Raw genomic sequence first — 22,924 nt, 5'->3', positions numbered from 1 at the left:
CAGTGAAACAAGAAGTTAATTTACATGACAGTTTAAAAGGATCCAAGCAGTCAAAAAATTTAAATAGTATGCAAAAGGTGGTGAGAATGTGAAACAAGTTTTTAACTCTCTTGATAGTAAAATTGGTTCTTACACCTATTTGCGTAGGATGGGACATGAATTGTAGAAGCAGTTTGATGGCAGCTCTAGAAAAATGGCCAAGCTAAAGGCATTCAGAGCCTTCCCACAAATATGACGAAGGGAAGGTGAAGAGTTGATGGCTGGAATGTTGACAGAAATTTGTGAGATGTCATACAGACTTACTGCTTTTGTACTGAGAACCCTCGTGTCCTTCATCTGTTCAGGCACTCTTTGGCACCCAAAAATGAGTGTAATATGAGAGAAAAAGGAGGGGGATTGACATTTTTAGAAGGAGAAGGTGAAGGCACCAAGAACACCAGACTGTATGTTCAAAGAATAATATAAATGAGCTTTAAAGGCAGTCACATCTTGCATGTTTTATAAGGTAAGAGCTTATTAGAATTCAGGTGGTAGGAAAGAAGAGTAGGAAGTTTCTGGAGCTCCTCTTTGAAAGGACCTGTCAGTCCAATGTGGCAGTCAGCTTTTTCATAGGAGTGGGAGACCTGACAATGCTGCTCACTGGAGAACATTGCTGGAGATAAAGAGGAATGAGAGGAGGAAAAAATACTGGACTTTCAATATTAGGAGCCCCTGACTTCTGAGGTAAAAGGAAACCCATAAAACTGATTCAGTTCCAGCAATGTCCTTAACACACACTTAAAGAAACAAAACATGTCAAAAGTTAAAAGGCAGTCTCCAGTAGCTTAGGGTCTTTACTGGTTCTACAAAGCAAACTACAGGAAAAGGGCAGGGGGGTGGAAAAAGAGGAAATAGCTAGAAGTCAATGTATGTTACAAGTTCTGAAAAAGTGTCAAAAAGAACTTATGTATGATAATCAATGTGTAATCAAGCAGAGATGTTCACAGGTAGGTCTGTTGCTAGGTGAATATTTTGAATAATGCAAAGTCACCTAACTTGTCTGAAAAAAGGTCTCTGGTCATGGGGTTGTATAGCTTGGCAATGTTAATTTTTAAAACATCTTGTATCTTGCTGAAGAAGTTTGAAGCAACTGCAGAAATGCGGATGAAGTAGCAGTATTTAGAAAGGTAAATACAAATCTTTGACAATATATTTGCACATGGGACAAAGGAGAATTGCAAATAATGACAGGCAGTAGGAATTGTGGCTGCACCCATTCACACAAAATAAATGTGGTTGTATTGAGAAACAAATGTACAGGTTTTAGAGGGAAAATGTAGCCCAGAATTATAGAAAGGAGCACATTCTCAGAAACAATGACTCTGCTAAGTCTGTTGGTTACAGAGGCCAATCAACTCATCATATTATTAATTTAATGGCTAAAACAAGTGCCAGCCCTGGATGTACAAATGGGACTATGAGTAGGAGTAAACGGTGGAATGAATGTTTAATATCACTCTGATGGAACCACAGAAAAATCCCATAGAATCACATCTGATGTAGCCTCTTCAGAGAGAGCTCCAGGAAATTGTAACACCTTTATAAAACAGGTATGTGATTCCAAAGCTGCAAAATCCCTCCCAGTAAGAGATTCGGTGTAAAACTTAAAAAGGGATCATTGAAATACTGTCACACAGCACAAAAATCTGATATGAGGGGTAATATAATAATTAGTAGTGCATATTACATGGGTCATGCCTGAAAATAAAGCCTAACAAACTGAAGGTGCATGCATTGATTGGCAAGACTGTTAATTAGTAACCAATTGATTCTTCATTCCCTTTATCATCTGCTGATGTTTTCGGACAATGACTATATGGAAGATGTAGTTTGACCCCAGTGTGAGATGGGCATTAATCAAAAGCAGTTTATTAAGCTGAATGAAGAGATAATGAGGCACAGTTCTGTTGCCTCTGCCATGTACAGGAGTTACTATAATTTCTGAAGTTACCAGAACTTTTGGTACTGACATACAGGATGAGATCTTTGTGCTGTTGGAATCATAGCAACGACCCTATATTTTGAGGATTTAGGTTTGGAGCATATATTTAATCATGTTTTTAATCATGAAAATGTGCTAGATGGTCATTAGTCATCTGTATTTGCAGTTATACAGAATCAGCGCTTCCTGAATAAAAATATTGTTTTACTTTACAAAAGAAGATAACAGAAGACATCAGAAATGTAAAGTGTCTTTGAACATGTTTTTAGAGGGTTTTTACTTAATCCCATAGAATTTAGCAGGAGTTTTCCTGTTTAAATACCTGATTTGTTTTTAGTGTTCAAAACCCAGTCTTAGTTGTGGGAGTTCAGTGCAGTACAGACTGTGAGAAAACTCCAGGTCAGGAAGGAAGAAGTAAAATTTGAGGAAAGATTTAACACACAGTTTAATTTAAGATAATGTCAAACATAATTGCCTGTATACTACAGTCTCCAGTGTTGACCCTGCTGTGCGTGACTGAAGTGTTCAGTGTTTTGGGGTTTTTTTAAATTCTTCTGTGTGTTCTGGGAAACAATTCAACAGAATATCCTCCGCTTTCTGTAGGGAGGTGCTGTGAGCTGGTCATATTTGTGATATTAAGCACCAGATTAATATTCATTTCAAATGTGTGTTTTAGTAATGCTAAGTGAATGGTTGAGGTAAATGTGGCCTCCTAATATGGTGTATATGGTTTGATAATCTAGACTGTGCTACTAGTACTGCTTTGAAAAGAAATCGGGATAAATTGAAAGGACTTAACTCTAGTTCTAAGGAGTTTATGGAGTAAGGTTGCAGTACCACTGTCTCATTTCTCAGATGTTTATCACTGTGACACATACATCTGCAAATGAGATGTAATTAATCAGTTTTTACCTGGCTCTCCTGTGATTCTCATGTTATGCAAATGTGAAGCAGCAGCACCATGGCCTTGGTGCAGTGAGGAGGTGCCAGGTGAGCAGGATTGGGCCACAGTGCAAGTGACTCATTTTCCTAGGTAATGTTCTCCTCCTCAGAGCATATCACACTTTGGTACTACGGGCTAATTTAGATCCTTAAATTAGCAGCTGCTTGGGGAGAAATTTCCAGATGATCACTTTTATCATTTCACTGTTTTCAGTTGTATGTCATTTTACTCTCTAGGGAAGCTGTTCTCTCAGAGCTGCTGGGAGGGGGTGAGGATGAGATGGCTGGGGAAGCAGCTGAGGGCTTTGCTAACTCTGAACTATTGTAGCAGAAGAAATTGAGGCTGTGATAGACTTATGAGAAGGATTTTATCCATCAAGGGTGGCTTTTCATTGTCCACATTTTTTGTTGTTGTGTTGCACTTTTCATTAATTAAGAAAAAAATCCTAAATGAAATCATTGCAACAGTAGTGCTTAGCTTGGTGGAGTAGAGTTAAGCTCAGTTGTTCCCTGAGAAGATGCTAATGAATTTAGAAATAGAAAGTAATGTGGTATGGGACTTCATCTTGTATATTACTATATATGGGAGATATAACTTGTCAAGACAGCACAATATTCAAACAGCTTTTTTTTTTTTTTTTTTTTTTTTTTTGATTGTAGTATTTTGATGCTGTGTCAGGACATAGTTGTTAATTTTTTTTCCACAAAAACTTTTGGCCCTAAAAGAGCAGAACTCTTTTACAGGGATGGTGGGGACACTGGTATCTAATCCACTCTAGTCTTTTCTGGTGGTGTTATTTGGCAGGCTTGTGGGTTGTGTTTATGAGTGCTACTGGGAATAGGATAGATGGAGGAAGGGATACAAGGAATTCTGTAAAGGGTGGCTGATCCTTATTACTGTTAAATATTAATATGCTGAAAACAGCTACAGGTCCCATTTGAGACTGCTGGCTTAGCTGTGCTGGATACTTTAATGCTTGCAAACATCCTCATTTCACGCACCTCCTTTAGAATTTCTGAAATGTACAGCTGATGTTTAAAAAATAAAGATTGAAAGGAAAAGGCTATGTGGGTGAAGGTTAGCTTTTCAGTTATGAACGTGCTGTTTGGCTTGATGTGTCAGCATGGTTTGCAGTGACTGCTCTGACACATTGGTAACTTTATCTTGTGGTCCTTGGGATAGGAACGCTATTCCTTTAATGTTTTCCTAATCAATCACATCTGAATATGTTGCCTCTCAAGTGATATCCTAAGAGTAGCCTAAGAAAACAAACAGAATACAGTGAGCTCTCTTAAAAGTAACACCATTAGAAAGGAGTAATAAAAGTAACATTTTTGGGTATTTGTGTGTTTGTTAGAGATCTCTTGCTTATTCTGACCTTTCTAAATGTCATTGTTTCATGTTTGAGAAGACTGTGCTTATTGTATTTGAGAGCACTCATTTCCTCAAATGGATGTTAAATTATCTTTAGAGATTGTGTTTTTAGGGAGACGTGCAAATGTGCATAGCCTAAGCTGTTTTCTTATCAGAAGTGTTGCCTTTGTCTGAAAACACTTCCCTGAAATTTAGCATTTCATTCACATAAAACACAACTGAAAAGGGACTGAAAATATGTTGTGTGTGAAGAAAGCCTGGTGAGAACAGTGGGGGAAATTGTGCAACGATACCTTTTGGGGAAATACTGGGAGATTTCTTGTCCTCCAAAATACCCAGTGGAGATGGAACAGAAAGGTTTCTTCTCTTACATATTTCAGGACATTATCTCCAAGGCAGATTATTTGGTTTTATGAGATAATTCCTTGACTGTCCTGACTTGTTCTCTCTTTCCTAGCTGATAGTCACAGCTCTCCCAAAGAAGACACCCCAACTGGGAGCATGGATTCTCTTTCTTCCCAGTCTCCAACACCTGCATTCTCCAGCAGCCCCCTTGGGCTCTTGGATGGAAATCACCTTATCATGGACAGCGGAGATCTTGCAAGCTGGACAACAAATCTGTAAGTAACTGAATATTAAGTAAGGATGTTTCCACTGGTATCATTGTGAAACACATTTTCCTTTTCAGTTGGGTGAGGAGTGATTTTTAGAAATTGCATATAATTGTGTTTGTTTTCTTCTGCTACAAAAAGATGTGTTTGTGTTGTGGTGGAGCTTAGAGCCTACTTGCATGCTTGTAGGAAAAAACGTGGTCTTGTTCTATTGAAATCTAGTTCATTTTCCTGTTACAACATTTTAAATGTTTTTAACTTTTTTTTAAATTTAAGCAGTGACTATGTAAGTTATTCTCTATATGATGTTTTACCCTAGTTTTATTTAAAGAAAACATTAAGGTACACTTACATTGCTAAGATTTTGGGGCCAGCTTTGGGTTTGGATATACACACTGCAATGATTTTGTGCTCAGATGCTATTGTCTAAAAACATTATTATTTTTAATCTCTTCTTAACAAATTAGGTGCATGGTTTCCAATGGAAGTGCAGTTTGTCACGTTCTGTAGATGCTGCAAGTGTTCACTTTCTAAGTGTGACTTGAATTTAGCAAATATTGACGTTGAAATGTTAGTCCTGACTCTCTAAGACATTTTCAGGTTTGATACACAAAAAGCTGACCATAACTTGTTTTTAAATCAGAGTTGAACCTGAATTGAATTCTCTGGTTTGCTATTCATTCAGACTTTAACCACTATCAAGATAAACTTTTCCAGCCTTTAGTGCCAAGACCAGTGGAAGGAGCAGGTCTGGAGAAAAGATCTGTTACAAATATTTTCCATAATGGTATTCTGAGTAGCCAGCTCTGGTGATGAAACAAGTGTGAAATATATGTATATGTATGTAACACATGAGAATATATAGATAGTCATAGAATAATTATTAATAATAAACTGCTGACTTGAGTGTTTATTAACTAGAACATTTTTTTCCTCTCATATGTACTGACAGAATTCCAGATTTATAGGTATTTTCCATAAACATTGTTTCTTCAGTAGAGGTATGAAGTTACTCTTCTGTTATCCTCTTGTACTATCCTCTAGAAGTGAGTAGAATTAGCAACAAATTGTACTTACCAAAGAGAGGTGCATGTGTGGAAAAGATGCTGTAGCTGGTATAAAACCGGACTGTCAGTGAAAGCTAATTAAGGAACACAGGTTTAGCAGGACAGAGATAATGTCACTTCAGAGAATAAAAGGTTTTAATAAAAAGGTTGGTTTTATCCAGAGAGTTTGGGAACTTCAGGTGTTTGAAGGAACATTGCTTGTTTGTTTGTTTGTTTGTTGTTTGCTTTGTTTCTTTGTTAATTTTCATCAAAAATAATTCTGCACTGGTGTTTGGAAACCTGACTTGATGGCTTGAGGTTTTCTGCTCAGTTGGAAACAGTACTTAGAGTTCTCTTTGGAAGGAAAAAAATAAAGGTGTATGGTATGTGCATTTAGATAATTTGTCAAAAGTAGTTTCTTTCTTCCACTCGCCTGTCTGTGAAGCCTGCTTAAGAGCTACCTCTGTAACAAGCCTGGACAGTGACAGAATAGTCTGTGAGCGTTGCATGCTTTTTTCCTCTGTTTCTCACCTCAAATTGTCTTCTCTTCCCCTTTTAGTTCGGATGACTCAGAGGGCCCTGCCTTAATAAATAAAACCCAAACCAAAACATAGAGCAGCCCCAGTGTAGTGATGGCAGAACGTAGCTCTGGTAGCTCTCACAGCTCCAGGAAATGTACCACTGGCTGTTGGTTGTAGACTGTTCTCATAAGATAAACCAACCTTAGAGTTAGGTGAAGAACAAACCTTTGTGTCTGTGCAGGATTTCAAAATGTTTTGTATTTTGAGCCAAATTGGGAAAAGAATGAATTCTTAAATCCACAGTATCATCTCTCAAATGGTATTGCAGGTGTTCAGTGAGCTACAGCAAATGCCATAGTGAGTTTAGGGGAGATGGAATTATACCAGAGGATCTGGTTTCTCAAGTTCCTGCTGATGTTTATAACACATGGGTGTTACTTGTCAGAGATCGATCACTTGGAGTTATGCAGTCAACAAGATGATGGTGACTTCTTCATGGCAGAAGAGTTGCTTGCAGCTTTTCCCAGGGGAGGGATGTTGCATTGTGGGTCAAGATGTGTCAGATATTCCAAGAGCTGGTTTACACCAGTAGTGTGCTCTAAGTGGGAGTACGTGATGGAAAGCAAGAATACTTTTTGTGGTATTTGTTTTCAAGAAAGAAGAAGCTTGTTTTTTTCCAGAATGATAGCTGTTGTCACCATGATGTTTCCTGGATGAGATTTTTGTGATGCATGCCCTTTCCTTGTCCCCACCTTCCAAAGCAAGAGCTACAGCTTCCACCATGGTGAGGTGAGCACCAAATGGAAGCAAATACATCCTCACCTCCTGATGGGCTCTAGGAGAAGCTTCTTGTCCAGAGTGGTGAAAGAAGCCAAGAGAGCAAGGGCTTTGCCACCAATTTGAAATATCTCACAAAGCTCTGACTGCTCAATTGTCATGTCAGTGTTTAAAGATGTGCTGTGCATACGGTGTAACTTGAAGGTGATGTTTCACATATGTGCCATTCTGAAGCCCCGTTAAGCTGTTGGTTTTCATGTCTGTAAGTGTGTGTGTCTGCCTGATGCTAGATTTTCTCTGAAAGCTCTGTGTGGAGCAGACATATGTCCTGTGTTGTCACGTGCTGCTGTAGGGGTGAGTAGAGATTTGGGTGATGCTTGGCAGGGGTGGTTCTCAGTGGAGACCTAAGTTTGCTGCTTTAAGACTATCATGCACCCTAAACTTTCTTTAACCTTTTTCCTGAAGTTATTTTTAACTTCACACTTCCATCTAGAACCAAATATTAAAAATAAATATGTTTTGTTTTTACATACACTCTATGGTAGAACATAGGTTGGTTTTTTTCCCCCATCAATCACCAAGTAGTTTTTGTAGACACAGGACTCAAACTCCAAATAGCCTAGGATGGGTGAATTACCACTTCTACTTGATGGAGCACTGTTGGAAAATACCTTCTATCCAAGGATACTTTGGTGATCTCAAATATAAGCACAAGGTGATCTCAAACATGAATTCATAATTGTAGTTTTGAGCTGGGTAAAGGATTGCTCTCCACTAGCATGGACATTTTTTCCCTTTAAGGTAGAGCAGCAGCAGCAATCTCAGTTTAATGTTAACCACAGCATTTGCATTCTTCCTTTTTTCCTCTCTAAATGTCCGTACAGACTCTCCTACACAGTTTCTGGTTTTTCTATTGCATTTGCCCAAAAAGTAGAGTAAATCTGCCACATCTTTTCTTCAAGAGGCTTGATAGCTTTTTCCTGGAGGATGTGACCCTGATGTTACTTTCAGTGCCTTCCCAATTGGCACTGAAAAATAGTGCACCCTAATCACTCAGATTTTTATTCCTGTGGTGAAATTTTTAATAGTTTAAAACATGTAGTTTCCTAAGAGGAGTTCAGAATTTCAGATACTAAGAGGCTGGATAGCTTTTCTAAGCTAGTCCCCAGACTGTTTTGGTAATAGTGATGGTCTTGGGTGTGTAGATGTGGATTATAAGGGGTTATGGGCAGCTGTTAAACTGCATTTGAACTGTGGAGCTATAGTTAATCTTCCCTTTTACCTGCAGTTGATAGTAATACAGTTTGAATTTCACCCTATTGCACTATGGCTTTGCACATGCAGAAGATAACAGTGATAGCTAAACTGGGTATACACTTTGGTGTCTAATAAATATACCTAAGCAAGTAAAGCCAAAGTGTAATGTAAAGTCCTCTAGTCCTCTTATAGTGAAGGTGGTGGTATTGCCAAATTTCAGTATCTGATGTGATGTAATTAAATTAAGAAAGGGTGAGGGAAACTTTTTTTTTTTTTTTTTTGCAGCTCTTGTGGTTTGATTATAGAATTTACTTACAGAATCATTTATTGATGATCCTGTCCTATTCAGCCTTTCCAGAGTTCTGGCTGTAATGGCAGCTCACCTCTGATGGATTAGTACAGGTTTCCCTCATTGCAGTGACTGATTTGTCGAAAGGTGGATTGCAAGTCATGTCCTAAAATACTGTGGGCTGCCTTATGTCTGTTTTCACTTGACCTCAGAATGAACCAAAAAAGCTGAACACTTGGTATTCTCTGGATTTGCTATATGTTGTAATTAATCTTTCTGAGGACCTTTTTCTGATAAGGAAAGATTTGTTGCTGTAACTAGCCTCTTGTCACGAGATTTCTTTGTGCCTGCAGTACAATGCCCTGTGCCAGGGCTTATCTACAGACCTTACAGACTTACCCCTCACAGTGCTGGGTCTTCAGAATTGGGTCAGTCTTCCTTTTTTTGTTGGAAGTATCCTACACTTACTGCATGATCACTTCTTCATTCAAATAATGAAAACTGTTGCCTTGTTTCTCAGATGGAGAGTTCATTTTTGGGATCTGAGACTGCAGGGTGTCTGGGTTTCCCAGGGGGCTGGAACATGGTGACTTTTGATGGTTGTTCTGGATGGAGTTATGATGCAGGATATGGAATAGCCTTCCTCAAGATGATACTGAGCATCTGTGTACCTTCTTTCCCTCTCTAAGCCTTTGGGATTTTGCAGTTGGAGGGGATGAAAAGCATTCCTGTCCCTCAAACATTTTCAGTAGTGTGGGTGGGTGCAGGGCTTGTTAAAGCAATTACATTTCTGGGCTAAGAATGGTAAGATTCATAGTTTCCAAACTGAATCTCACCTTGGATGCTTCTGTAGGAGCATGCAAGGTACAGTCCTGACAGTCCAAATACCAAAGTGTTCAAAGCCCAGAGGAGAAATGGAAGCAGCAATATAAATGGATTTTCAGGAACATGCAAGGGACTAATGGAAGATGAAATAATTCAGTCTTTTTTTTTTTTCATTTCTTATGGATTTTTCTTAATTGGTTCTCCTGACAGTAAAATATTCTGTTACCCAGTTCAATGGTATGCAAGTGCTACACTGTGGATCTAGTTTTGGGGTTTTTAATATGCAAAATGGTGGCAAGATCTGTGCTGTGCAGCATCCACGGTCTTTTTGACCAGGCTGGGAAGATGTTACTCATTCTTCATGCAATCTCAAGCTGTTCAAATTGCTGGTGAGCAAACTGATGTTAAAAGAGCCATCAGATGGCAAGGGCGGGCAGAGATAGTGGTGTTGTGCACATAACAGAAGCCTTGGAGATAGTTATTAATTTTGTTTGACTGCTGCGTGAATTCCCATCAGCCTTGTTATATCTACATCAGTAGACTGCATGTCTGGTCTCCTTAAAATGGTAATACTTTCTTTTTTGTACTTTCTGGCAGTGGCGTGAATTTGCAGTTTTACATAAATGATGAGTGACTTCGGTTTCACTGTCTTGAAAACTTTTAATAATATCTAATGTCCCCATCCTGTTTCACTGGGAGAAGGTGCTGTAGCTGCTGTTGGGTCATTGTGCTTATTCTGCAGTTTGTTTTTGTTTCAGCTGCCACCTCTTCAGTGACTCAGCACTTTGAGAGCGGGTTTAGCGGAGCAGGCACTTCTTTTTGTACCCTTTCGTTATGCAAGCAGAGCAAGAGCCCTCATTTTGCAGCTTCTTTGAGACAGGCATAATATAACTTAGTCATGTGGCTCGTACAAAACAGACCTTGCCATCTCCTTGGCTGCCAGGGAGCTTGACAGCAGCACTGCACAGGGTAAATGGTGTGTGTGCTCAGGGCAGGGAGGGGTGTGGATGCAATCACTGGGATGAGCTAAATTTTCCTTTTCAAATTTTAAAAAATGATTATTATTTTTCTATTCTTTGCACTTCTCCAGGGTAACACGGCCCCCTCTTTTTTTCTTTTCCCCTGAAAGGAGCAGTGGTGAGCTTATAGATGTACATATTTCACTTTAGCTTTGTCTGAATTATCATTTAAGAATGCTTTAACTTGGGACAGCTGCTGTAGACATTCTCTTTGGATTTACCAGACTGGAGTGAAAGATCATTTCACTAATGTGTTAGCTGCTTCACTCAGACATCACAATCCAAGTTAAAAAACCCTCTATTTCAGTGCTGACTGATGTGCTCTGTATAAATGAGGGTTCAGGAAAGCTGCGTGCATGTCACATACTTGAAATTTTGAGGATGCAGTTTCTTTCCAGGGGGAACACAGATGGGGAAATTCTGGCCTTCTGTTTGTCTCCAGCTTTGCTGCAGCTATGACAATTTCTAGAATTTTGGCCACATATTTTTCTGCTCCCCACTCCCCAGGGCACAGGGGATTTTGTCATGCAGGAAGACGTGGTTGCGTGGTTGGTGGTGGTCACTATTGGTTTGCATGAAGAATCAGAAATAGCCAACAGCCTTTGATCCACACTGTCATCTTGTAATGAAACCTTTCAAGAACGCTTGCATTGAGTTTGTCAGCCAGACACTGCGATACAACAGCCTTGGCGCTGCCAAACTTGTCTGAAACAACCCTTTTTTTTCTCAGGAGTTGCAGTGTAGATTCTTTTCACAGACTCTCTTCCTTGCTCTCAAGATAAGAGGCTGCTCTTCAGCTGTGTTACCTTAGGAACCAGCCAGATAAACATCCAATAAAATCTTGTTTTCAGAAATTTCTTTCTGAATATCAGTACAAAATCTCTAGCTTATTTTCAGTAAAGCCATTCCCCCCTCCTCCCTTTTCCCATCGTTCACTATGCTAGACAATAGCATTTTTTTCTCAAAGAGAGATGGTTATGTCAGCCTTTTTGGGTTTTTTTCCTACCCACAGGAAATGCATTGCCTTCATTTTCGCCTTAGAAGAAAGGATTTCTTAACATACCTACTTAAAGTTGAGGTGCTGAGTGATAACACATGCAATACTTTCTACTATATCATTATATTGATAAACAAGGTATGCAAATCTTTATAGCAAGGCAGCCTTGCTGTGACAAGAGCCTTTTCAAGGAAAAACCAACAAAATCTAACCTTTTGTTGCTTACACACCGCAACACTGGAAATTATTTTTCTTATTGAGTAAAACCTTCTGTTTCAGTAACAAGAATTAAGTGGTTCCTGAGGTAACCAAGTACAATGAATAAAAAAACCCAAAACCTCGCAACCAAACCCATAAATTCTAGAATGTGCTTAATAGTTAAAGCTATCAACTTTTTTTCCCCCCTTTGTTTCTTTCTTCTTACCATGGTGAAGCTATTACTATTGAAAAATGTGTTGGGTTTTTTTTGTCTCCTGCTGGATGGTAGAGCACGATCTCTTGCTGGGTAACCAGGAGCCTAAAGTGACAGGCAAATTCTGCTGCAGTGTTTTCCCTACAGCTGTAAAGTATTAAGGGAATTCATCAAAAAAAGTGGGGGAGGGAGCAGCCCAGCACTCCACATACCTGTACTTCTGGAGTGTTTTTCCACCACAGCTGTTGGAGTGGCTCACAATTTGTAGAAAACCTGCCAATTTTAACATGCTTCTATATAATCCTGTCTGGTAAAGGACAGTGTAGTCTTACTTGGTGATGGATTATGCTTCTTGTTGAGTCTCTCTAACTTGAGGAATTAACATGCCATGGCATGGAGCTGAACATTTCATCTCCTGTTCCTTTATGTACACACCTCTTTCTTTTTTTCTTTTTTTTTTTTTCTCCCTCTTTCTTTCCTCTCCAAGTCTCAGCAAGAAACCATCTGGTATTTATTCCAAGTATTCTTATGAATGACCAATGCTTCCCTGGGTCAGAGGGTTCCTTTTGTGTTCTCTCTGTTCTGAGCATTGCTTTGAAGTCATTAATTCTGTGTGTGAGGTGCAGGTGGTGTGTGTTGTTGTAGAGCTGATTGAGTAAATTGCAGAGATTAGCATGATACATCTATCAATGAAATATTTAATAAATGCAAGTTTGAATATTCACTTGTTGAGAATCAAACCACACATCTGAGGTTGCACTACAAAAGGCCACTTGGTAGAATATTCTTGAATTATGAATTGTTTGCATTAGCGACATTTTAGTACTCCTTTGGCAATATACTTGGAGTGTTATTTTTCTGTTTTCAGTAGTTTTACAGGTTTCAGAAATGAGCCTAACACCAATCCTCATCACAGAATCATGGAATGGCTTAGGTTGGAAGGGACCTTAAAGATCATATCATCCCAACCCCCCTGCCAAGAGATGGATTTGAATTTAATAAATAGCAAGGAAAATATTTTTTCTTTAAGTCTCAGGACTGTTTTAAGTAGAAGAGTTTAGTCTGTGCAAGTAGGATACTTCTTTTAAATTCACTTTTGAAAAACTTTTTTCTTGTGTTCACCTGCTGAGTTAAAATTAATTCTGCATGTAGACATTATGACTGAGGAATGATGAAGACATTATTTACTTTCTGGACAACTTTATAAACTTTACAGTACCACTGAGAATTGTTTTATCCTCAGTATTTAGAGAAAATGATCCAAATGCTGGTGTTCATTTTTTTGGTTTGTCTGAATGAACTCACTTTTAGCTGAAGGTTTTCCTTTTATTTGAGGAATTTTTTTCAATTATTAGGTAAAAATGGAAGGAAGGAGACGAGTTGAAGTAAAAGAAAACCCTAAAATTCTATAGGTGCAGTTCCTAAATGTATGTAATTATTGGAAGATGTAAAAAATTGTGCAGTGGAAGATTCCCAGACAGAAAAGATGATTGGATATCCTCTTCCTGAAGTTAAGCATAAAATATATTTCTAGACAGCATGATCCTGCTCATCATTCAGTTTAATACATATGATTCCTTTCCTTATTTGGTAAATGTGATAATTTTTGAAAGCAGAACATAGTATGTTTTGATAAACCCTTCTGGTTATGATTCCAGCACATTTAATTTTCATTTTTACTAGTGGAATTAACTATAGAATGCTGTTTTATAAACTGTGAATTCCAATTTTTATTCAAATGCCATCTGATACATTTCCAAAGGAAAAGCCATTGTCTTGTAATAAGGAATGTGACATTCACATTATAATGTACTAAATTAAAAAAAAAGAAAATAAATTCCTACTTAACTATATAACTGCTAGAATGACTATGAGATATGAGTTTGTACAAGTTGAATTTGATTGTAAATAATGCTATGCAAACCAACAAATAATGACAATTTCTTCTAGAAATTTCTTCTAGAAATTTAATTTCTTCTAGAAATTAAATATCCCAGTGTACAACAAGATACAAATTAGCTATCTAAGTTAGGTTTCCTGCTTGCTTTTATTCATCTACAATTATAACTGGGCTGATTCTTGATTTCTCTTTTTTGCTTGTGTTCACTCCACCTTGATCAGGTGTGCATTTAGACTCCCACAAAAACCTTCTTGACTGAGTTCTTATGTTTTGGTGGTGCTTTTCAGATCAATGCTATCTAAGAGGTTAATCTTGGAGTAGGACAAAATCTTAAATGCTGTATTGGGAAGTCTCTGCTTCTGAGGGAGCGATTGCTGTGTGCAAATGATTTTAATTCTGCTTCTGCTTAGAAACTGCTTGAAGTCCAGCTCTTTGTTCCAAAGACATGCTGACAGCCAGCTTTTGGACTGTTTGTTGTTTTATCCATGCAATGAAGGAAAGCCTTCCATTGCTGGAACACTTCAGTCCTTTTAAGGTGTAAAATTAGAAATGTTCTGTATGTTGGGGGCAACTTTGTATGTTTACTAATACAAGTTTTGAATTTTACCTGCTATTTCTTTTCCTCTTATGGCAACTTTGTGTTCAGCCATTAATTTATATGTATTTGAGCAGTGCATTGGTGGGGGCAGCCACTGAGACACTGCACAGCTCCATGAAGATCTCAATCCAGAGCCAGCATCGTGATCCCAGTGCTGGAATAGCTGCAGCCTCTTTAGAAATCTTCTCAGTTGTACAGTACTGAGGAGATTTTTAAATAGATTCATCAAAACTTGTAAAGGCAGAGTGGCAGCTCAAATAATAGCCTGCTCTATGCAATTTCACTTTGTCTGTCTTTATTAGATAAGGAATGGGGGATTTTGCCCTTTTATTGCTTATGTCATGCACCTCAGGTAATTCTCCTTAGCTTAGGATGTAGGGCAAGTAGGAAAAAGAATTCCAAGGAGGAGTGCGGAATCATATGGTGGCCATTTCTGCAAAATCAGCTTGACAATATGAATTGGTTTGAATTTGAAAATCTCACAGGTTGTCCAGTGATAAAGATTCAAATATTTTGGTAGGATAAGAAATTTTATTCATGTTGTTAATTCTGCCTTGAATGTATTTCCTCTTAGTCCTGCTCAAAGCCGCCCGTCGATGGTCTCATGGATGAACATTCCATCTGCTAACCCGGCTGCCACAGATGCTGCACTCCCCACTTTCTTCTTCCCCAGCCCTGCCACTGGCACTGACAGAGCAGTGGAAAGGTATGGTGTGCACTTCAACTTTTGCTGGCTCTTTATTTGCCTCCTTTTTCTGTAGCTTTACAAAAATAGTCTCCTGTGGCATGTGAATGAAAGCAGGAAATGTAACTGTAGGAATTTTAACAGAATAAAATACCTGTCTGCTTCATCTTGCTTTTCCTTTGAACACCTTCCTTGGTGGAAGGCACACAGTGCACTGAGCCAGTGGTCTGTTGGTTAATACAGGAGGGCTGTATTAACAATGGGTGGACAGTTCATAGTGTCTCTGTCCTGTGGTGTTTCTCCTAGAGTCTTTTAAAATGCAGATTCTTCCACCTTTGCCAGATTTAAGATTCTCCTCCTAGACTTTTTTTCCTTTCTCTGTGGTTTCATTCTTTTCTTTTACTCTTTTGTCCAGCTTTCCTTCCATCCTGTTTCTGCTTCCTTCCATGTTTTGAAGTATTTTGAGGTTTTTTTTGAAGGTCTTCACCCTCTTAGTTTTCCCTTCAAATTTAGTAATATTTGCCTTTCTAATTAAGTAGTTTAAGTAGTAGGTATATTCACAAATTCTTCCCAACACTTGATAAAAAAGTCCTATTTCTTATTACTGGTTGAATTTTTGAAGTATATTATACTTTGCCTGCTATTGAGTTCATTGCTGACTAGCACATGAAAATAATTTAACTGTAGCTGAAAGTCGAGTTTGTCATAAAAATAGTGTGCAGAAAGTTGGGGAGTATGATATTCAGAAATGCCAACAGTAAGCTGTGAAGCTTCAGCTTTGGCTGTGTGTATGAATTATAAGCCTGTAATGATGCATGTGAGATTGTGTTTAAAGCTTTAGTCATCTCCAAATGTGAATGGAGAGAGAATGGTTGAGACAGTGTCTCCATAATAGTAAAAAGTTGCTATAATTCATAATTTCATTTTTCAGTGTTGCCCACCGAAAAGCAAGAGCAGTTTATCCATGTGAAGCAGAACACAGCTCTGAATTGTCATTTCAGATAGGAGCAATATTTGAAGATGGTAAGTACTGCTTGAGTAAATATAAAGCAATGAAAAACAAATTGACAAAACTGCTAAAATGGCTTTGGATAAAAATACAAGCCTGACTGCTATTCTGCCAACATTGCTGATGGCACACAGTTGGTGATGGAGATATTTTCTGGTATGGAGAAGCTACTTAACATATCCTTAGCACTGTGAGGCAGTGCTTTTGATTTTTGGGTGAATAGACTCTTCCAACTGGTATAATTTTTCAGCATCAATTAGATGTGTTGTAGTACCAAAAAAAAGGGTTATTCAGTAATAGAGCACCGTCACCTATGAAACTAAATTTTTAAAATGTGAACTCTTGTTGTAAGATAACACAGGGGTTTTCCTTTAAAGAAAAAAAAATAATCTGTTTCAGGATTTTGAAGCAAACAAAGTGCCAGGTAAATCAGGTGAACAATGGAGGGAAAAATAATGTTTTTACTGATTTAGATCAAGGTCTGCATTAGTGTGTGCGTGTACTGGTAGAAAATGGAATATTCACCGAGATGTGGAAGGAAGCCTGTGTTTACTGATTTCTGTGGATCCAAATGTAGCATTACATGTGAGCATCCAGAAGGTGATTCCTGTGCTCAATACTCTATTCTCAGTGAGCTTCCATGGATCTCCCCTTCAGCAAATGCACAGGGAGTTCGAACTGATAGGAATGATTTCAGTACTTAAACCTTATGCCAATGACTACTGTAATACAAATTCTGAAGATGCAGAATGGGAAGCTCAGCACATTTTTTTTTAATGGTATGTGCAATAGGATATTCCTGTCCTCTGTCTCCTCCCAAACAAGTAAACAGCAAGCCTGGTCCAGACTTCAGTTCTGCTTTTTTTTCTATAACATAAAGTGGTCTGAGGTCCCCACTAAGTTATTCCCTACTAGCACCCACTTTACAAAATCATTCTTGATGTTTCCTATTAGAGCTGCCTTGCAGGCAAATCATGTCTGAATCAAGTTAGGTGGAAACCTTTTAAAGATGAATTAGCTGAGTGATTGCTCTTTTTAAAGTCCTTAACACCACTTATTTTAATTTAAGTTTTTTAAAACATGACTGATAGGGCTCTTCAGCATATATCAAACTGTGTACAGGAAAGAAAATCTAGTGCATGGTGGAAAAGATTTGACATCTGGGAGAGGCAATTCTGCTGTAGAACAGCAAGGGTTGTGTCAGCTTGGGGTAAGGAAGTCTTTCCAGAAGTAGTTCTTTGTGTGTCATGTTTTTGTGTGAGAGCAATGTTAAGATTCTCTCCTTGTAGGAGAACTCAGGAAGTGGTGACAAAGGCCCCATGATTCGGTGCATTGCAGCCTCGGTTGAGTTTTTCAACTGCAGAGTTGGATTGCCCCAAAACAAGTACGGAATTTGACTCTGGCATCTGTGGAGAAATGTTTCAACTGTAACTTTTTCCATGTCATCAGACAAATAAGGTCCAAAGCCTGGGAAAAAGGTTGCATGGATTGAATTTGGAAAACCGAATTGCAGATTTCTGATGGCAAAGCTCACATTTCCTTAAATACATTAGTTTCCATTTGTTCTGCTGTATCCTGGTTATTTCACAGGTGTTGTCCTTGCCCTGCAGGGCTCTCACCCTCAGGTAGGCTGTGGATTAGCAGAAAAAAATAGAGAGAGCATGCAAGTAATAAGGCAATAACTGCATGTAATGGTAATTTCATAACTTTTCCCAGTATGTTATGTCAGGGATGGCTCTTTCAAGCCACGTGCAGACCTGTCTCCACATTTGAAACCTCTGAAATGCCTCAACATGTGCCTTTTCTTTCTGTATCAGGCACCCCTGTGTCTGTGCTGAAATCAGATTGCAGTGAATCAATTCAGGTTCTTTAGTTACTCAATTTAAATTCCCATATGCCCTAATAAAGCCCCCAAATGAAGAATTAAAGTAATAATACATCAATTCTGCAGCTCTACCAATAACCTTAACTATCAAAGTGACAACGCATCAATCAAGTTGACATACAGCTAGTATCAACCATTAAAGTAACTGTTCAATTAATGTCTACTAAAAAGTGCTGCTTCCATTAGTGAAGGTTTTATCCATCTCTCCTTTCTCCACCCGGCCTGTCTCACTTTCTAATCCTGTCTCTTTATTTTTCTTTCCTCTCTTTTCTGCTCTGTTTCCTTTTTCCTGTTCCCCTCCCCATTCTTGGTTTGTCTCTCTTGGTCCATCGATGTTGATTGCAGTGGTTCTCTCTCACCTGTCATTACTCTGGATGAATCTTTGTGGCTGCTGCAGCCTCAGACAGGATAATGGCATTTAGGGAAGTAGACTTGCACCTGCCATAGCTACTAAATGTAGTATCGGTGCAAGAAGGTGAATTTAATCTTTGCTCCCCTCTCCACTTCCTGTTTCTAAACAGGGAAAAAAAAAAATCTGTCTCAGTCTGCCAAGGTTAGATTTACTAATATTATAAGTTAAGCTTTGCATCACCTGATAGGAATCTGTATAGCAGATTTACATTCAGGTATTTTCAGTACTGCATGTACATTGTGCTCCCCCAAATCCCACAGTCTTTCCATTAAAGTGCCGTAGAATATAAATGCTAAGGCACCATCTGGTAAATTAAGAAGAAAAAGCAAAGTTTTCTATTTAATTGAATTGTGTAGGAAAATGAATAACGTAATCTGAACAATATCCACTAGATTTTTTTTTTTAAATCTTCAATTCAGTTCGCCTTAGGCTGTGCCAATATTTTTATTTCCCAGTTGTTACAGGCTATATTATTGACAGCACATAACAATATAATTCAAGTGGTTGGAAGCAAAGCTTGAAGAGTTTGCAGCTGGATAAGGGCACATAAGGGAAGAAGCAGAGTAGGAGCTGAGACAGAGAGACATATGCTGGCTGTGCATGTCTGTTGTTGAGGCAGATATTCCCAATAATCAGGGAAAGAATAATCAGTCTGCCTGGCACTGGAATTTTGCCAGTCTTGGAGCCAAGTGTTATTAAATTTCTGGTTCTTGAAAGAGACTGCTTAAAAGTCAGTAAATGGGAATTTCACTTGGGAGAAGTGTTTCAGATAGGTTAAATGGTGTTTACACAATAAAAATTCCTTGGCAGAACTGCTGGCAGGAAGGCTTCCTGAAAACTTGTCAAGATAGCTCTTATCAAGGCTTTTTACAATTTTTAAAATCCGATTTTAGGGGAGAGAAAACATGAGGAAAACTGAGAGTGTGTTTTGTTCCTAAGGAAAAGTGGGGCACCCATCATCCCACCAAGTATGAAAGGAACACAAAAAGCCACATTCACCCAGCCCTTGTCATCCCCATCTCTCTGTCCCACTGTAACAAAGTGCCAGCCTTAGTTAATGTTCCTGGTTTTGATTCCAAGGCACTCTCTGCCCTCAGATTCACGCTGTGCCTTCTGGACTGTCTGTATGGTCCTGACCAATCCAGGATTTACATCAAAGAGAAGTGGTACTCCCAAAATACTGTATTGCACTGTATGTGCAAATGGTTCTTTTGCTGGGGTAAAAATGGAGATAGAGCTACTTCTTGGTGCACCTTTCATCTATGCACTTCAGAGCACTTGGAAACATTCATGGGGAGAAGATGCCCTGACTCCTAGTCCTGTGTTCTGTCCACAAGACAATTCTGCTTCTCACAGCATAATTAAGGGAAACAGCAAGTTTGGAAATTTCAAATTCTAGCCTAACCCTAAGCATGATAAATATTTCTATGATCAACTCAACCCACAGAGATTGTTTCAAACACCCAAAGAGATTTCTAAACACAGGGGGCTTGCAAGCACATTTGGTTGCTTTAATTGAATTTCCTGCTGAAAAATTAGCCAGCATCATCGAGTTCTATGGAAGTGTGTTCTAGTGCTGTAGTGGTTTTAGCAGTGAGATTTCTGTTGCTCTCAGTAATCCTCATTTATGTTGCTTTTTGAGGTTTTTACTCTGATTGACAGTCCATGAGAAAGGGAGGCCCTCTTCTGCCAGACACCATGCAGGTTATATTTGCTCCCAAAACAGGCAGTTTCCACAAAGACGTGGAAATCTGTGTGAATCAGTGTCTGATTCAGTCTTGCTGAAGTTAGTGGCACCCAGCCAATGAACTAATATTGCTGAGGAAGTAAGTCCTGCTCTCATTGTGGTTGAGATCTGTGAAACATTGGAGCTGCCAGAGCAGAGCAAAGTCTGCTTATGGCATTGGGTCTCTGGGAAGAGCTGCTTGCGAGTTTTATGCATCTGCAGTTAGAAAAAAATAGCACTGGTAATATCAAAGCTATTTCCTTTGAAGAATACAGAAAAGTAAGAGGCAATGCTGCAAATGCCATGTTGACCTAATGGTGTTTCTTGATTAGAAGAAGTCAGATCTCACTGCAACTGCCAAGTCTGTAGATTTTGTTGGCCCATTTGGGCTGGGGTGGTTGTTCCACAGCACTTGCTGTCGTACTGAGGCTCAGACATCTTCTTTCCCTGCACCTTCCCTCCATGAGAGAGACTGCTGAAAAGGCCTTGCAGCAGGTACTGAGGAAGTCACTGTGCCCCTCTGAGCTCTCAGCTTGGCTGCTATTTGCACTGTCCTAAGAGGCAATGGCTTTTAGTGGTGATTCTGTGCTTGGTCTTGTTGTGCAGTCTTGCTGTACACTCATTATGTCTTGCTGAAAATATTTACTGTTTAGTTCTCTGCTCTGTGTCTTTTATTCTGTGAGTATTTTCCCCTCCTGTCCTGTGTCAACATGAACCTTAGTCCTGTGGGATGATTGCTCTAGTAATGAGTTGTAGTTTTAATGCCAAGTGTGTGCTTCTGCATCAAGGTATTTTTAATTGAGAGGGGCCTGAGAAAGTGCTAAGAACTGTAATTGTTGTTGACTGAGAAGAAATGACAGAAAGGGGACACTACAGATGTCTACTCTTGAGCAGGGTATTTTTTCAGAAATAGGCTGTGTCCTGGGTCTGAGAGGAGCTGTGCATGAGAGAGGAATGGGGTTTGTGTGGTTAAGTGGCTTTGATTTTAAAGGAATGCATGCTGTTGTACGCCGTGCTTCAGAAATGGATTAGCAAAGTAAATAGGATCACTGGAGCTTAAAGCAGCTTTACTTTTGGATGGCACCTTCATTAATATCTTTTACCTACAGAAGCAGTCAGAGATGTACACAAGTATCTCACCTCTTCTTGCACAAGGTGATTGGAGTGGGGGCAGAAACCTTCCCTGCTGTGACAGTCACCACAGCTGCTGAACATTAAGAATTACTTTTCGCAGTGTTACTTTTTTATTACTTTTTATTACTAAAAAAAAAATACTTTAAAAAAAACCAAAGATCTCTAGGAATAGTGGCCTTAGGTGTAACTGAGTGATAATTCCTTCTTCAGTCTTCCTAGAGTCTAAAAGAACTGTCTGCCTACAAGTGAGACCCTGAGCTGTGTAATGTACATGGGCAATATTTAATTTCCTAAGTCCAGAGTTCAGTTGTACCAGCCAGGTCTCATCTTCTGGGGTGAAAATGGTGTTTGCCACTCAAACCCAACTGCTGGACCATGAATGTGCTGTAGTGTGCAGAGTTCACCATCATCTCATCAAACTTGCTTGGAAATATTTATTTGGAAGTTTGCTGTTGTGTTGAGTGATGTGATTCAGCACAGTTTGAGCATTTCCTCCTCTGCGTAAATTTTAGGTAAATTTTAATTTCAGTGTGATCCCCTCAGATGAGGGCTCCCCTCAGTTTGACCAGCCCTTGGATTTATAGACACTCACATGCCAGTGGTATTTACCCTCTTTCTAATGGAAATTAAAGTTAAGCACCGGAGGACAGGTAGAAATTTCCTACCTCTAGGTTTTCCAGTTGCTTTTCTTCCTAATCTGTCATTTTTTGGGGGTTTGTTTCCTGCAGTGCAGACGTGCTCTGTAGGTATGGGAGACCTCAGGGAGGGGTTTGTCTGGCTGCTGGTGCATTTGCTGGAAATGCAGAATTACAGCTTCTGGAGGGAGGTTTGTGGTGGTGTCAGCCATGCAGTTTCAAACGCATGTGTACTCTGTAATTGTGGAATAGAAAGGACAAAGGGAGAGGAGGGCCTGCTAATTACTAATAGTAATGTAAGTTACTGTGTGAGCACAGATCCTGAAAGGTAATTGTCTATGCATGTTTTTCCTTTGCAATCTTTTTGTTGAACACATTTATTACAAAGATAAGCCCAGCATTTCGTGCTGAATCTAAACTATCAGTATCATTTGAAAGCAGTTTTGTTTTCTGGGTTCTTTGGAGTTGTAGCTGTTGTTTAAAGTGTAGTTTCTGAGCACAGCTGTCTAACAATAAAAGGGCACAAGGAAAAAAACAGGGAAAGTATGATTTTAAGTCCTCAAATTAAGAGCCTTACATTAAGAGCCTTAAATTAAGAGCTTTTGGAAGTGAGACTTAACATGTTGCTTTCTCTTAACTGTTATTTCTCTCATATGTAGAAGGCTACAAATATCACATTTCCCAATGTGTTAATGTGTTTTAAATAAAGCACTGACATGGCTGGCAGCACGTTTCAGCATTTGTCTGATGTCTTCCCTAAATACTGTCTGTCTCAGAAGCACTGTGAGGATAAATTAGTATGGAAGAGAGTGCTGTAGGTTGCTAAAAAGTGTGGGATTTTACAGTTACATAGGTAAATAGGTATCTGTATTGTATCCTTAAAAGACA

At 39.0% G+C, this 22,924-nt stretch overlaps 1 protein-coding gene across 2 annotated transcripts in view; it reads left to right on the top strand.

The window, feature by feature from the left end:
• ARHGAP10 (Rho GTPase activating protein 10) overlaps positions 1–22,924 on the top strand; it is a 138,567-nt gene that overhangs the window by 113,819 nt on the left and 1,824 nt on the right. For both annotated transcript variants that reach the window (XM_064416692.1, XM_064416691.1), the window contains 3 exons: positions 4,756–4,918; positions 15,125–15,256; positions 16,167–16,258. In XM_064416692.1, the coding sequence (XP_064272762.1) occupies positions 4,756–4,918; positions 15,125–15,256; positions 16,167–16,258 (387 nt within the window). The remainder of the gene's footprint in view (positions 1–4,755; positions 4,919–15,124; positions 15,257–16,166; positions 16,259–22,924) is intronic.

The sequence above is a fragment of the Passer domesticus genome, chromosome 4, assembly GCF_036417665.1.
Source record: "Passer domesticus isolate bPasDom1 chromosome 4, bPasDom1.hap1, whole genome shotgun sequence".
NCBI classification, from domain to species: domain Eukaryota; kingdom Metazoa; phylum Chordata; class Aves; order Passeriformes; family Passeridae; genus Passer; species Passer domesticus.
Note: the sequence above shows the minus strand (reverse complement) of the source record. Positions and strands in the feature narration are given on the sequence as shown.